Source organism: Myxine glutinosa, chromosome 12, assembly GCF_964187855.1.
Source record: "Myxine glutinosa chromosome 12, kmMyxGlut1.1, whole genome shotgun sequence".
Taxonomy (NCBI): domain Eukaryota; kingdom Metazoa; phylum Chordata; class Myxini; order Myxiniformes; family Myxinidae; genus Myxine; species Myxine glutinosa.
In genome coordinates this window covers 27,893,374-27,909,443 of record NC_136272.1, presented here as the reverse complement: position 1 = coordinate 27,909,443, position 16,070 = coordinate 27,893,374, and the positions used below count along the sequence as shown (strand labels likewise).

Here is a 16,070-nt window from a genome sequence, read left to right as displayed (position 1 = left end):
ACTATTCAAAGCTAAGAATTCCACACCGGATCTGTTCAGTTTTTATGCTTTTGTTTCATCCCTATGTTCTTAATTGTGTTTTGAATCCATTGCCATGTTTTCCCATTCATTTGCATTCCCAACTTCCTGTGTCAGGCCTTGTAGCCTAAACCTCAGCTAGGGAGACCGACACGGGCCTCCTAACGTTTCTTCTATCCTGGGTTTCTATTTTACTTCATTTCAAAAAAGACCCCCAAAAAACTTTATCACGAATTTAAACACAAACTCATTCTGCATGATATTTTCTTCCTTCACTCATTCTTTCAAATTTCATTCCTCTGACAAATTTTCATCAGACTTTAAAAGCTTTCGAATCATTCTCAATAGCTCCTGCCAGAACTAATATTGCTTCGTTCTTTAAGAGCTTTTATTAACTTTTTTTAAGGCTTCATTTTCTGAATTTGTCTGTCATGAATTCCACACTTATTCTTCTTACTCATCTCAATTTATTCCTCTTCTTCATCACACAATTTTTTTTCCCAAATCTGCCAATCTTGTTCGTTTCTTCGAACAATCTTCAACTTCGAACAATAATTCGTTCTTTAAGGGCTTTTATTAACTTTTTTAAAAGCTTCATTTTCTGAATTTGTCTGTCATGAATTCCACACATATTCTTCTTCCTCATCTCAATTTCTTCCTCTTCTTCGTCGCACAATTTTTTCCCCAAATCTGCCAATCTTGCAAATGATCGATTCATCAACCATCTCTCGGAACAATTGCAGCACCACTTTAGTCCATGCATTCAATAACCCTTCATTTCACCCCCGTCATGAAGTCTGTCTTTGTTTGTTAGAACTGGGGATCATGAGAAGTCCAGTCTGCAGAGTTAGCCAGCACACGGACATTAACAATGTACTGTACCACGCTCGAGTCCCATACCTCCATCTGCGCATCCCGCTCAAGACCACCCCAAATCTCAGGTCTGAACTCTCCAACTAGGCTCCTTCCTTCAGATCATGGTGGTACCTTGTCAAATCTGTCTCTGATGTATCCTTCCCCTCAATCCCATTCCTCACCTCAAATGGCTATAGCCTACTGCAGACTTTGGCCAAGATGAGGCAGAATGTCTAAATTCTGTCTTTGCCTCCAAATTGCGTGTAACCGACCCATCCTGCTCTTTCCCTATCTTATACCAACATACCCACTGTCTACCTAGCTCCCCCCCCCTCCCCATTTGGCATATACAGTCTGTCACGCTCGTTTGATTGTCCCCTGCAGGGATATCAACAAACATCACTCCCATCTGCAAGAAACAGACCGTACCAATGATAGGCCAGTAAGTTCGCTTCCAAATACAAGCAAAGTCATGGAATCCATCATTGCTGGATGTCATCATGTCATCAGGATGTCAGGATGTCATCATCATGTCATGGATGTCATCTTTCCTGTTTTCAAACTGTATTTCCGGCCATCACTTTGGATTCTGTCCTCAGACATTCACCTCTGGACATGATTCTTCTCCTCCCTCAGCAATGGCTAGATGCCTTCAGTCTCAAACAAAAGGATAAGGCAGTCTCCTTGGACATCTTCATTCTTGAATTTCTCACTACCTTCACTCATGCAGTCAATGTATTGCCATACATCAATGGCACCATCTCCTCCCATCTCCCAGTTGAAGCTGGAGTTGCCCAAGGCAGTGTTTTGGGCCCAGTCTTGTACCTCACCTTTATTAATGACCTTTCTGATACTCTGGAAAAACCCTCTCTTCCTTTTTTGCATGAGACGACTCAACATTGTCATACAGTACCCCGAACCCTGGCAGACAGTAGTTGTCTCTCTCTCTCTCTCTCTCTCTCTCTGGAAATTATTATGCTCTGGTCCGATAAATGGAACATGTCCTTCAATCCTGGAAAATCCCAGTCTCACCCGATCACTTCAGAATGATCTTCAAACAAACCCACCTATTTCCTTGGTCATAAACTGGGAAATGTTCAGTCTCTTGAACGTCTAGGTCTCACCATCAACCATGCCCTTTCCTGGGCCAATTACATAGCAAAGGTGGCATCCTCTGTTGATCCAAGTCTTTCCTTGGGAAATCGGAGACACTCACAATCTACAAGGCCTTTGTCCATAGCTCAATGGAGTACTGTTATCTGCTATGAGCTGGCACTCCAGCATCACATCTGCCTTTTCTGGATTCTGTGGAATCTAAAGCTCTAAGAACTGTTGGAATCGGCCATGAAGAAGCTAAGGCACAAGGTCTGTTGCTCTCATATCACAGGCAGGTTGGTTGTTGTTGTTGTTGTTGTTTTGTATGCAGCCTGTGGCTGCTGGTTTGCATAATTTCTCTGGAAGCGTGTTTTGTGCCGCTGATGCAGTGCCCCAATTACCAGTGAGCTGGTACTCAATTTGCCGACCTCTGAAGGATGACAGGCTGAGTCAACCCCCCTGGTGTTAATTCAACGACGACCGGGATTCAAACTCAGGATCCTAGGATCCCAAGCATGCGCCCGAACTGCTAAACCAACAGCAGGCTTGACAGGCAGGTTGGTGGTCTTTCTCTTTTCTACCATCTATTCTCCAACATTTCTCCCTCCACTCTCTCAATCCTCCAATCCTACTCAGCAACTCCAAAATGCACATGTTATCCCATAACCCCCTCCTGAATAAACTTAGGAAACCCAGGCACTTTTCTTCCACGTAGCCATCTGCTACACAGCTTCAAGCAGGCAGTGCACAGCCATCTCTTATCAACCCCCCAACCCCCTCGCCAATCCTGACCCATATTAGACCCATTAACCTGTCCAAACCCAACCCTTTTAGTTTATGTCAAGTGAATAGATGTTTGTTGCAATAGTTAAAGTGAGATACCACTTCCAGTAAATCTAGAAGGGCACTCGGTAGAGCGCGTACCTCCGCCAGGCTAAACAGTTTACGTTTTGTATTCCACTGGTAGGCCGGATCTGGATTCAGACCTGAACCAAAGTCTAACCGGCTTGTTCTTATCACTTAACCTACTCATCCACCAAGTTTTATCATAACTCGGCCACAACTTTTTGAGATATTGTGCTATGTATCGTTTTGGTCCTATCTCAATGGTGAAGAATCACTTGTAAAATAAAATAAATCGGATCTGGATCTTCAACAGAATCAAATCAATTCATCCTTGTTACACACCCAACATGTCCACCAAATTTCGTACGAATCTGTCCGCAACTTTTTTTAATATCCTGCTCACAGGCAAACACATGGACAAACAGATAGGGGTGAAAACACAACCTGCGTCCACCATTGGTGGCGGTGGTAACGAACGCCATGCTAATGAGCCACAGTCTTGTGTAGGTTTGAAGCACCAAAATGCAGGAATATTTCTGCACATGTTTTTCATGTAGTTGCAGGAATAAGTCAGCTACCTTCTGAATCACTGGCTAATATTTATTAGGAGACCAGATCTGGCCAACTTGTATTTCCTCTGGAATTCCAGCCAAGAAACTACTCCTAAATGGCTCTGTTGGCAAGTCAGTCTATGGCCATGTGCTGCACATGTTCAGCTGAGCAAAGCCAGGCTCACTTAAATGAGAATCGGCAGAAACACTGAACTAATGCATGAGGTCATTGCTGAGGATACAGTCCCGTCGTTGAATATTCCAGGTTATTCCAAAACAATGTACCATTAAGTCATTGAACCCGTGTGTCCTACACAATGTACCTGTATTATTGAGTACATGATACGTGAAGGGCCTTTGGGTCTTTACAAGCCATTGATCCTATTTAAAATTGTCTGGCAACTGTTGCGGAGTACCAATTTTTTTAGACATTATTAGTTTATTACCAAAAATGGGTTTGAGAAAGCCAGAGAAAGGTGGGAAGATCAAGGGGGTGCTACAAGCATGGCTTTAAATAACCTTCCTGATCTTCACCCCTCTGACTTTCCAATGGTTAACCTACGATCCACTGATGGTATTGACAGAATGTCGAAGTTTGCTAACCGTGATGGGGGGGTAAAGAGAAGCTGACATTTCAGGTGTTACCCCTTCGTCGAGCCTTTACGATTAAGACCAGTTGTCTATTCTCACTTCCGACGTAGTCTATCACCACAATAACAAATGTACTGTGTCGTCATGCCAGGTGCTGAGCTTGTACAACACGCTGAACCCAGAGGCATCCGTGTCACCGTGCTGCGTACCGCAGGACCTGGAGCCGCTCACCATTCTGTACTATGTACGACGGCGCCCACGCGTCGAGCAGCTATCCAACATGGTGGTTAAATCCTGCAAGTGCAGTTGAACTGCCTACACAACGAGTCTCTGCAAGAGGAAAAGACGGTCCTCTTGGGCTGCGCAGCGGACCCAGTTAAACGCCCTCGACCGATGGCCTATAGCCAAACTGTACTGAAGGTGCTGTTTGTTACTCTCCATCGCAGACGTTCTACTTCCTCGCCTGCTGACTTTTGTGGAAATGAAGTGACATTATGTTTTACACATTACGTTGTTGTTTTTTTGCGAGAAATCTTTCCGCACCGGCACAGCGGAGATGTATAATACTAACTGGAGGATCATTTTTCCATCTGTAATATTCCCTCTATATTTCTGGCTTTCCCGCTCGACAGGCTCTGAACTTTATCGCATTTCTCCTCGTTTGTAATCCCTGCCAAGGCCGGGGTTTGAGTCTTCCCCGACGGCTCTTAGCCTGCGTGGCCCTGGACACACATCAGACCCGATACAGATATTTATTTGCTTTAACAAAAGGCTTCTTGAGACCCGTTCGCCTTTCATCTTTCCAGCCTCCATGCCGAGACCTGTGCAGCATCAGGATGTGCCAAATCGTTTTTGCTCCGCTGTACATAATCTCACTGCAGCACCCTTTCATGGACAACTCTTTGATATATTCCATATTCACGAGTTTCATTTACATGTACATTTATCCTGCATACCTCTCCAGAAGAGTGCTTCCTAAACTGGAAGAGGCAGGGCAGTTATTGATGTTGGGAGAAGAAGGTGTTGGGGTGAGCCCTGGTTCACGGAGAGTTGATACCAAAGATGTAAGTACAGGGTGGACGGTAAAATGGCGATGGCTCTCTTTTCTTTGCAGGTTGGTAAGCAGTGAGTGTTAGCGCCAAACATCTCATCGTATATCAGGAGAATCTTATGGGAATAGTGTCCAGAGCGTTCTCGGAGTTGGCGACCGAAGATCGTTTATCAATGGCACAAAAAGGTGTTATAGCTTTCTTTACCCGATCCACTAAGAATAAGTGTGACTCTGGTGCAATGTTGCTTCACAGCCTCATTCGGCATGAGGAAAACATCATGCGGAAAACAATTATTCGATTTCACAGATCATTTCAAGGGAAACGCATGTGCTTGAACCCAAGAGAGGCCTTGAACGACCATCAGTATGCAGGCTAAAAATGGGTTGAAGCGCTTCAAACTGCTTTGAATCGCAGTGCTGGTAAATCAAATGGAAAGGCAAAACAGCAATTGAGAATTTGCAGAACTGCCCAACAGATGTTGAAATGAGAGCGATAAATTTACTCTTACGTGTTGCATGTTGCATAAGAATCGACACAAGATAGCTTCATCGGTTTGAATTTTGCTGATGAAGGATTGTCGTATTTCAATGAACATTCTGAAGTCTTGCACAACATCTGCTTTTCAGATGAGGCTCGTATCCTTTTAAGTGAAGGTCGTTAAACATACGGTGATGGGTTTTGGGATTCAGGAAAATCCATACAACATTCAAAAGCACGTGTGTGAGAAAACATTAGGGTTTGGTGCACTTACAACACATTAGGAGAGACAGTTGATTTACATGGGATCTTGCCATGTTTTCAAATGACCTTTTGGCATGTTTGTGGAATAAGGACCAAGCTAGGGGCACACGACAGGTCAGTTAGGATGGTACAACTCCCCTTAGTGAGAGTTGGTCTTCACGTTGCTCATGAAACCTTTGCCAATTTCCAGACGGTCGCCAATTTGGAATGACATGACCCGCTCTTAACCCTAGACTTCAATCCATGTGATTATTTTCCCGGTGGACACTTGAAGAGTCAAGTAGGTCACAAACTCTCATGGAGCTAACGACGAAAGTTGTGGGATTGCACAACTCGATCGATGAGGATCGTGCCCCTGAAGAGCGAATAATTTCATTCATTCGTTGGAGGAAGTGGCAAATGGATGTCATGTTGACCACGTTGTTCACAACAAATACATCTCCAAAGAACATTGTTGATAGTTGATGAATACGTTGTTGCTTTATACCTATTAAAAACGTTTCACACACAATTGTAAATATGTTGTTATTCCGTAGGCAGCCTTGTTAAAAAAACAAACAAACAAAAAAACATATATATATATATATATATATATATATATAATTATCAACGGAGGTCCGTGGTTCGAGCCTCGCATTGAGTCAGAATTTTTTCACACTTAGCCCCTCACAGGAATTTGATTCCTGTTTATAAAAATTATATATATATTGTTGCGGATCTCAAACGTCGGCTCTCCCCTTATCAAGGGGGGGTTAATCCCCTTGTCCTTTTATCTGGCCGACGCGAGTCCTGGAAATGATAACGTCCTTCCCGGCGCGGCGTTAGGTAGGGTTTGTTAGGCCTAGGGATTCGCTACTACCTAAGTACTAACGCCGGCCGGAAACGAGGGAATAACTCCCGCTCGAATCACGGATATGGATGGAAAATGCCGAGCGGATAGCAATCCGCGATCCGAGCTGTTAACAGGTGACTAGACCCGATTCTAAGCGGTTGCGATCGTGCCACGCTTACCCAATTAGAGAAAAGACTGATGCGATCGAATGGAGAGGAAACCAGGAAAATAGGAGGAACAGATGGATTTATTAATTATGTTCAAAGAAAGAAGAGGAAACGAAAGAATGTACAAGAAAGAAAGAGGAAGGAAAAGTACACAGGGCAGTCTTAATTACAGTCTTAACTTATTCCCTGGACAAACGGGCCCGTCTCACACACACAGACACTCACACGGGGGTTGCAGATGAACAGGTTGGAAGGTCACCAGCGCGTCCAGGCTCCAGTCTGACTCCGGTCCAGCGGACGAAACCCGGCAGGCAGCTCTTCGTGTAGCGTGACGCGAACGGACAGTTATAATGACGGGGGAAGGCTGGTATACTGCGTACGTAATATGCGCATGACTCGTGCCAAACGCCCCCTCTCCAATGTCCTGCTTTGAAATACCAATGCCAGCGAGCCCTCTTTGATCAAGCGCATAAGCTTCCTCTGTGCACAGTTCTGTAATCAGTGCCAGCGAGTAAGTCCTGTATCACGCTGCCAATTGTCCAAGCCCTCTTAGCACAAGCGTTCGCTGTAAGTCCTCATGAAGGGCTTTGCGCTCACGCTTTTATAGGTTAAGCCAGCGAACGCTCCGCGAGCCCCAACCATGCCCTGTCAGGCGACGTCACTCCAGCCCTGGTTGGCTGGTTATTGCTTACCGGCCCCACCCTGACGGCTGGGTGACGTGGCCACACCTTCTCCCTGGCGCTCCGCCCCCTTTTTCCGGGCCTCACCTCGTGGCTTATGGCGGTGTTGAGCAAGCTCAAGGGCAGCAAAGGCTGGTTTGGGCGGAAGCCCAGTGAGGTTGCAAACGCCGCTGGCCCTAAAGGGCGAGGGCGATGGCTAGCGCTTAATGGCGTCGCTTGGAAGGGGAGGCTGGCAAAATGGACGAAAGGGCCTACTTCTTATTTGATTGACGCAATACAGATTCAACTATTGGAAAATGCCTTATCTAACACATACTAAGAAATAAATGATGTCCTATGGTGACCTAAGTGTTGCTTGTGGCCCACCTATGGGGTGCTACCTTTAACATTTAATGATGTGATATTTACAAGAAGTGTGGGTTCTCAAAACCACAACAATGCACCCCTAATTTTGCCAGGCTTGTTCCGAGCCGAAACATCAGGACTATCTTTTAACAATTAGTGTGACACTTAGTTGTGGTTACCCTCTACTTTTAACCTCACCCTGAGTGCGACAGTTTTAACACTAGATATGTCCCCCCTGCTGCATTGTGTCCTACCTAAATGACTCACGCCCACAATTAACCGAATTACGGAATGGTTTTCAATCTAAACATTTAAGCCGGTGGGGAGCATTATTTACAAGACGCGAATTAATTATTTACAAAACTGCAACCCAGGATCTGTCTTTTGTGGGAAAAAGAGAAGACTTTTTGAAAAGAGGAAATGCCAATTGCAATGCACTGCACCTATACACCATACACCCATAGGGACCATTAAATGCACCATTAAAAAAAAAAACATGCATGAAAAGCACCATCACCTGACATGCACAATCATCACATTTCAAAGTTATAAATGATGACATCTTGTCCTTGTCTGCTGGGCCGATGGATCTTGGCTTGGCCGATGGATCTTCTTCTTCTTCACACCAAGGATTATTTAATAAAAAGCGCACAAACCGCGTCCACTTTTTTATTTATGGCCAGCAGGGCCAACGTTGGTGGTCCACCTGCATGGCATCGATGCCACTTAAAACAGTGGTCCGCAAGCTAGATACTGCTGGCAGCAATGGTCTGTCCCAGCAAAGATGCCAGGCCACAGAACGTGTGGTCCATAGGTGCCAGGCCATAGAACATGTGGTTCATAGGGTGTACTGGTGCAGGCAGGCAGGCAGGCAGCGGGGTGCAGGCAAAAAGAGTGCGGCCGCACAATTCAGGACACCTGCACACTCCCCTCGCACAAAAGACCATGGTCCATGAGTGGGGAGGCAGACAAAGCAGAGGTTAGCGGGGGGGGGGGGCAAGGGCGCAAGGGTACACGTAATCACAAGGCAATGCGACATGAAGGGCGCGGGAGAACGAGCTGAGAAAGCTCCTCCCTAGCCGTACGTCACCCCCCATGTCCATCTACACTACCCTTGCCCTGCCCTGTATTTACACAATTTACAAATTCCGTCTCTACTGTCACGTCCCCCATATCTCCCCTAAACCAAATTCGTACACCCAATCCCTCCCAAGAAGGAAGGGATGGAATCACATACAATGTCTCACCCATGTCAATATGCGTCTTTACCATTCAAACATTTGCCAAAACCTGGTGTGGAGTCCTTTCACCTTGGTGAGTGGATGTGGATGGTGCGAAGAGATTTTCTCCTAACTATACTCTAATTGACATTAACACTTTAACTACCCGGGGTCTTGCCCTGCCAATCCATTGGCCATCATTACACTATGTGGTTCCAAAAACCAATTCCCATTGCCCATACTGTGGTGCTCTACCAATTTGGGGTCTCACTCCCCCCATTTTTCAATCTGTGCACTCGCACAATTTCGGGGCTGGGTCGTGTGGCTCTCCCAGCAGGTCTACTTACCTGCGCACCTCCGCCACTGAATGTCGCCACCCGAGCTTGCCTAGCTCCTCACAACCCTAACCTGGGGAAGGCCCTCCTGGCGCTCTCACCCCACTAATGCCCCCTCTGGCATTGGGCTACCTCGGTCCTCTCTTTAGGATCCTCGGGCCCCGCTGAACGCTACTGAACTCTACCTGGCTCCCAGAGCCTAGCTGCGGCCTCAGCTGGCCGACAGACTACCAGTGGTGGATTGCTCAATAACCACACGCACCAACAGGCTCACACGCCCAGCCATTCCACTTCACTTATGCACCCATCCAAGCAATACTCTGCTACTATCCGCACCACAGATGTCAATATCCAACCAATTTACCTACTCCCTCTACCTAACTTTAAACTACCCTCCCCGGGTATTCGTGAAGGGGTCCATCCTCCCCCCATTCACTCCTTCGCACCATACACTCCACTCCACTCATTCCAGACTACTCACTTCACACCATTTATTCCACACAACCATTCTCCACTTGCACACCATGCAAGTCAATCACTCAACACACAATGACACACATCCTCAATACTCCACTCATACACTTTCACACACACACACACATCCCTCTCGAGCATTGCCTCATTTGCTCACCAGCACTACAAAGACTTCCATTCACAATGCCTCATTTCCGCCTAAACCTCAAGCTCATACACACAGCACCATCTAGCTATCTACTCCCTTCTAATACTAGTGCTTCCCGTCATCCCTTGTACTAAGCACTCCCTCGTCATTATCATCCATCTAATCTCTCGACATCCCCACTACTTGTACAATGTCACTACTTAAATCTGAACTCTCCTAAAGTAATTTCTGGGTCCCTAACCATTATCCTAACCCTCCCTGGCTAGTTCTCACCGCCAAACCCCATTAATCTATAGCTCCTCTGCCCCAAAGAGATGTGAGGGATGGTAGATTTACCATCCCTCTACATCGGGCATTATCTCCCACGACCACCCCCAGTCCTCTCGCACTATGAGCCCCCGTCATGTGAGGTACTGGGTCCTGCCGAGGCGATCCATGAGGGCACCTGCTCGCCGGTGTAGGGTCTTAACCGGTCGGTGTGGACGATCCGAGGGAGGGCTCGTGGCCCCATTTTGATCTTAACGACCACGTCACAGACTTGCGACAGGACGACCCCCGGGCCTTGCCAGGGAGAGGTGAGTTTGGGGCACCTACCCTTCCGCCTCCGGGGATTGAAGAACCAAATCTTCATCCCCGAAGCATACTGACTCCCCTGGCTCCGGTGGTCGTACCTGCGCTTCATCTTAGCCTGCGCCAGCTAGAGCTGGCGGCGGGCGAAGGCATGGACCCTCTCCATGCCTTCCTCCAGGTGACGTGCATAGCCCTCCCTCGGCGGCATATCAGTGGTGTCTGGCATGGGACCGCATAGCAAGTCGGCGGGAGCCCGCAACTCCCACCCATACATGAGCAACGCTGGACTGCATGCGGTGGCCCCGTGCTGGCTGGTTCGGTAGGCCATTAACAAATACGGGAGATGTTCGTCCCAGTCATCCTGGCGGGTGGTGGTGAACAATGCCAATTGTTGGATCAAGGTTCGGTTGAACCGTTCCACCATCCCGTCAGATTGTGGCCGCAAGGGCGTTGTCCTTGTTTTTCGAATTGACAGGAGTCTGCACACATCTTTTAGCAATTGACTTTCAAAATTTTGACCCTTGTCGGTGTGCATCTCCTCCGGAATCCCATGCCAACATACAAATCCTTCCATGTAGGCCTGTGCCACCACGCCGGCTTCTTGGTTGGGGAGGGCATAGGCTTCCGGCCACTTGGTGAAATAGTCCATTACAACGAAGATGTACTTGTTACCTTGGTGGGTACATATATATATATATATATACATATATATATATATATATATATATATATATATATATATATATATATATATATATATATATATATATACCTATAGTGGTCCTAGAATATCCATAGCCACCCGCTCAAGGGGGGCCCCCACCTAGTGTAATTGAAGGGGGGCCCTCATCCTCTGTGCTGGTCCCTTTTTGGCAGTACAGGCGTCGCATCTCCGACACCAGTCCTCTATGTCACACCCCATATTCACCCAATAGAACCTCCGGCGGACCCGAGATGTTGTCTTTGTCCTGCCCAAATGGCTGCCGGAGCGGGTACCATGCACCTGCTGTAATATGACGTTCTTAAATTTGTCTGGGGCTATCACCAGCCAGGAAGTTCTCTCAGAGGGAACCTCCACCCACTTGCGATACAAGATGTTGTCTTTCAATTCCAGGGTTTGCCACTGAGCCCAATATGCCTTTTTTGGCGCCCCGAGGGGGTGACCTCTTCCCCATTAGGTCTTTGTCCCAATCGAACCCATTCGTACACCGGTCCCAGGACGGGATCCTCGCGCTGGGCCATGCTCCAAGCCAAAGTTCCAAATTCTTCATCTGCGGTTAGTGGCAAAATTGGCCCTCTCACCCGGGTTGCACGGACTACGAGGGTAGGGGTGGAGTCGGCCAATTGTTCCCTCTCCTCGTGTCTCGCACAAAATTTACACTTTTCCCCCAAACAAGGACTCCGAAAGAGTGCATCGGCATTCCCATGGGCCTTCCCGGCCCTATGGGTCACACTGAAATCGTACTGCTGCAACTTTTCCAACCACCTTGCAATTTGGCCCTCCGGTTCCTTGAACCAAAGGAGCCATTGCAAGGAGGAATGGTCAGTTCGAACCAGAAATTTCCGCCCGTACAAGCATGGGTGGAAATGGCGCATGGCAGCCAGCATAGCCAATAACTCTTTGCGAGTGACGCAATAATTTCGCTCGGGCCTACTCATGGCCCGACTATAATATGCGATCACTCTCTCCACGCCCTCCTGTGTCTGGGACAAAACTGCGCCCAATCCTTCGTGGCTTGCACCCGTGTCCAGGGCTAATGTCCCATCACTAGTGGGGTAAGCTAGAACGGGTGCGGATGTCAAACACCCCTTCAATGGTAGTAAGGCCTCTTGGCACTCCCTTGTCCAATTAAATCTCGCCCCCTTCTCCATATGCCGGTGAAGGGGCCGGGCCAACTCTGCAAATTTTGCCACAGAACGCCGGTAGTTGGAGCAGAGTCCCAAAAATCCCCGCACCTCCTTGATGGTATGTGGTGCGGGCCACTCCTCTACCGCTGTAATTTTGCCTGGGTCTGTTTTTACCCCCTCGCGACCGATAACGTGACCTAAATAGGCCACCTCTCTAGCAAACAAAGTGCATTTACTTGGACTCAATTTCAACCCTGCCTGTCTGAGGCACCCAAACACCTGGTCCAAATTAGCTATTGCCTGGGGGAATGTTTTAGCATGTACCAGGACGTCATCCAGGTACACCAGGCATGACTGCCATGGCATGCCGCCCAGTACATTCTCCATCAATCTTTCAAAGGTGGCGGGGGCGTTACACAAACCAAACGGCATCACAGTGAACTGATACAGCCCCTTAACTGTGGAAAATGCCGTTTTCTCCTTCCCTGCCCTATCCATCTCCACCTGCCAATACCCATTCTTGAGGTCCAAAGTTGAGAACCAATTTGAGCCCGCAACGGCATCGAGGGTGTCATCAATTCTTGGCAGGGGATATGAGTCTTTGAGTGTCACGTTGTTCAGCTGGCGATAGTCCACGCAGAAACGCGTGGTCCCATCCTTCTTTTTGACCAGCACAACAGGTGACATCCAAGGACTTCCCGAGGGCTCGATTACACCTGCATCGAGCATTTTTTCTACCTGCTCGTTAGCTTCCTCCCTCTTGCTCCAAGGGAGCCGATGGGTGGGCTGACGAATAGGCCGGGCCTCACCGGTGTGGATCTGATGTTTCACCAGGCCCGTACGTCCAATATCCTGGGAGGACAAGGAGAAGATATCCAAATGCTATTCAATTAATTTGTGTAAGGCCTCCCTCTGGGTACCCTCCAACTCTACGCTACTTCGATTTACCATCTCACAAATGGGATCGGGCCAATTCCTAGTACTTTTTGAAGGCTCCCTCTGGGGCCGGCTCGGCTGGACGTTCTCGTCCCTCACTGGCGCGACTTCGTTAACTGGGGTGCAGCCGGCTATCTTCGTGCCCCTTACTATAGTGCGTGGTTCTGCACTAATATTAATTACTCGGACGGCCACCACCCGTCCGTTTTTATGAGGGTGCGGCCCACGATTAAACCCGGGATGGACTGCGCTGCCACCGGTTCGACTAGGCCGCAGGACTCCTGCCATGTTGGGCGAGCTAACCATCGGGGCGGCACTATGGCCTCGGCCCTTGGAGGGATGGTCACGGCCTCAGAAGCCTCCAGCTCCGTCCTCTCGGCCGTGCTCACTCCATCCAATGGTAGCTCATCTACTCCCACTTGCAGGGTCCCCCGGCACAAATCGATTTTACAACCGCTGGCAGTCAACAAATCCAACCCTATTAAGCATGGGTCGCACACCTCCGCCACCCAAACTTCTATTTCCCTCTTTATCGACCCTAACTTGAGGGTTACAAAACCACGCCCTTTGATCCGCTTTGATCCGCTTCCGGTCCGGTCTGGAGAGGACGCTGGCGTTACTTGTTCGCCGCTTCTCCGACTGGGCTATTGTACATAGTTTGCTTTTCTGGTGGTCGTGGCGGATTTTTGACCGTTGGGTCTGCCCTCTGCTCGGTCCCGGCTCTGCTCCTGGCTTCGCCTGCCCGGCTCCTCCACTGTTTCCTCAGGCCCGCTCCCGTTGTTTGTGGCCGTTGTTTGCGGCGGTGGCTGTTTGCCGCTGTGGTCTTGATTAGCGGCTGCAGTCGTTTGCCGCTGCGTTTGCCGCTGCGTTTTCCGCTTTGCCTCCTCGACCTTGGCCTCGTACTCGTCCCTTCGCTCCTGCCTGGCATGGCTCTGAGGTACTCCGCCGCAAGGCTTCTTCTGCTCAATACCCGCTCCACCCCATCATGCATCTCTGCCATCAAATCAAATGGACTCCTCCGACGACCCAGGTACATTCACCGTGGCTCCGGTCGTAAGTTTGTTTATTTGCAATCAGGTCACTCCATCCCCGTCCTCTGGTCGGCTCAGCGCACTCTCACTCTTCGTCCCAGCGCACCTGGTCACAGCAACCCACACGATCGCACCTCCTGCCTACGAACCCTGGCTAAATCACCTGAATTCATCCCTGCTGTTCAAAACAACATCAAGCTCACCCTGTTCAACACCCGGTCCCTCAACAACAAATGCCTCATCCTGAACGAATACATCCTGGATAACAAACTGGACTTTCTCTGTCTCACCGAAACCTGGCAACAACCTCTGGACTACTACACACTTAACCTCACCACACCCAATGGATATTCCTACGTCAATAAACCACGCTCGGAGGGCCGAGGTGGTGGAATTGCCGTTATCCACCGTCAAGACATCAAGACCAACCTCATCTCCATCTCATCTGCTCCATCATTTGAACACCTGGCTTTAAAACTCTCTGGTCACACGCAGTCAGTCATGGCTGTCGTCTACCGCCCTCCCAAACCACACCCATCATTCCTGTCTGACTTCTCCTACTTTCTGACCCAGCTATGTTCCCTCTCCCCCTCAATCCTCCTCCTTGGTGATTTCAATATCCACATGGACTCCACTGACTCCACAATAACCACTGACTTCACTGATTTACTCACCTGCTTTAACCTCACTCAACACGTCGACTTTCCTACCCATATCCGTGGTCACATTTTGGACCTTGTCTGCTCCACTGGATTAAGTTTGCACCATCTCTATGGCTCCGACCTCACCCTCTCTGACCACTTAGCCATCACTCTGACCATCAACATCCCCGCCCCAACACCAAGGCATTATCGCACAATCAACTTCCGTAAGCTAAACGCTCTTTCACCTACCTCATTCTCATCCACCCTCTCTGAAAAAATGTCCACTTCTCCCTTCATTGACCTCCACACCCCTTCCGACCTCACTGACTACTACAACCACACTCTCTCCTTCTGCCTTGACCAGCTTGCACCTGTAAAAACCAAAACAGTTTCTTTCACCCATTCTGCTCCCTGGTTTACCCCTGAACTCCACCTGATGAAAACTCGTGCTCGCCAACTTGAAAGACTCCGCAATAAAACGGGTCTCACAGTTCACTCCCAAGCCTACAAGGACCACATACAACACTACAAAGATGCCCTCTCCCGCGCCCGCTCTGCCTACTACTCTCAAATTATCCACTCTGGCTCCGGAAACCCAAAAGCACTCTTCTCTACAATAAACAAACTCCTCCGCCCCCTGAACACCACCACCCAGTCATTCACAGTAGACAACTGCATCTCCTTCCTCTCTTTCTTCCAACGCAAAATTGACAACATCTACAACAGCTTGACCACCGCCGCACCCGCTCCCCCTCCAACCACCTGCCCCCCCTTGTCCTGCCATCCCCTGTCTCGGTTCTCCCCAATCTCCCCTACTGACCTCTCTGAACTCCTCATAGGAATGAAAACTGCCACCTGCACTCTTGACCCCATCCCCTCCAGCTTTGTCAAAGCCTCCCTCCCTGCTCTCTCTCCACTTATCATTGCAACAATAAACTCCTCCCTGTCTACAGGCATCGTCCCACCTTCCCTCAAAATTGCTGCTGTTACCCCCATTCTAAAAAAACCTGGTCTAAACCCTGACACCCTAAACAACTTCAGACCCATCTCCAACCTACCCTTTCTGTCAAAAGTTTTGGAACGCGCTGTAG

At 48.6% G+C, this 16,070-nt stretch overlaps 1 protein-coding gene across 1 annotated transcript in view; it reads left to right on the top strand.

Annotated features, from left to right (window-relative positions):
- The window catches only part of LOC137438050 (transforming growth factor beta-2 proprotein), a 39,463-nt gene extending 33,203 nt beyond the window's left edge, over positions 1-6,260 (top strand). Inside the window, exon 7 of the mRNA XM_068132926.2 lies at positions 4,108-6,260. Coding sequence (XP_067989027.1) covers positions 4,108-4,266 — 159 coding nt within the window. The 3' untranslated portion in view covers positions 4,267-6,260. The remainder of the gene's footprint in view (positions 1-4,107) is intronic.
- Positions 6,261-16,070: the final 9,810 nt, after the last annotated feature.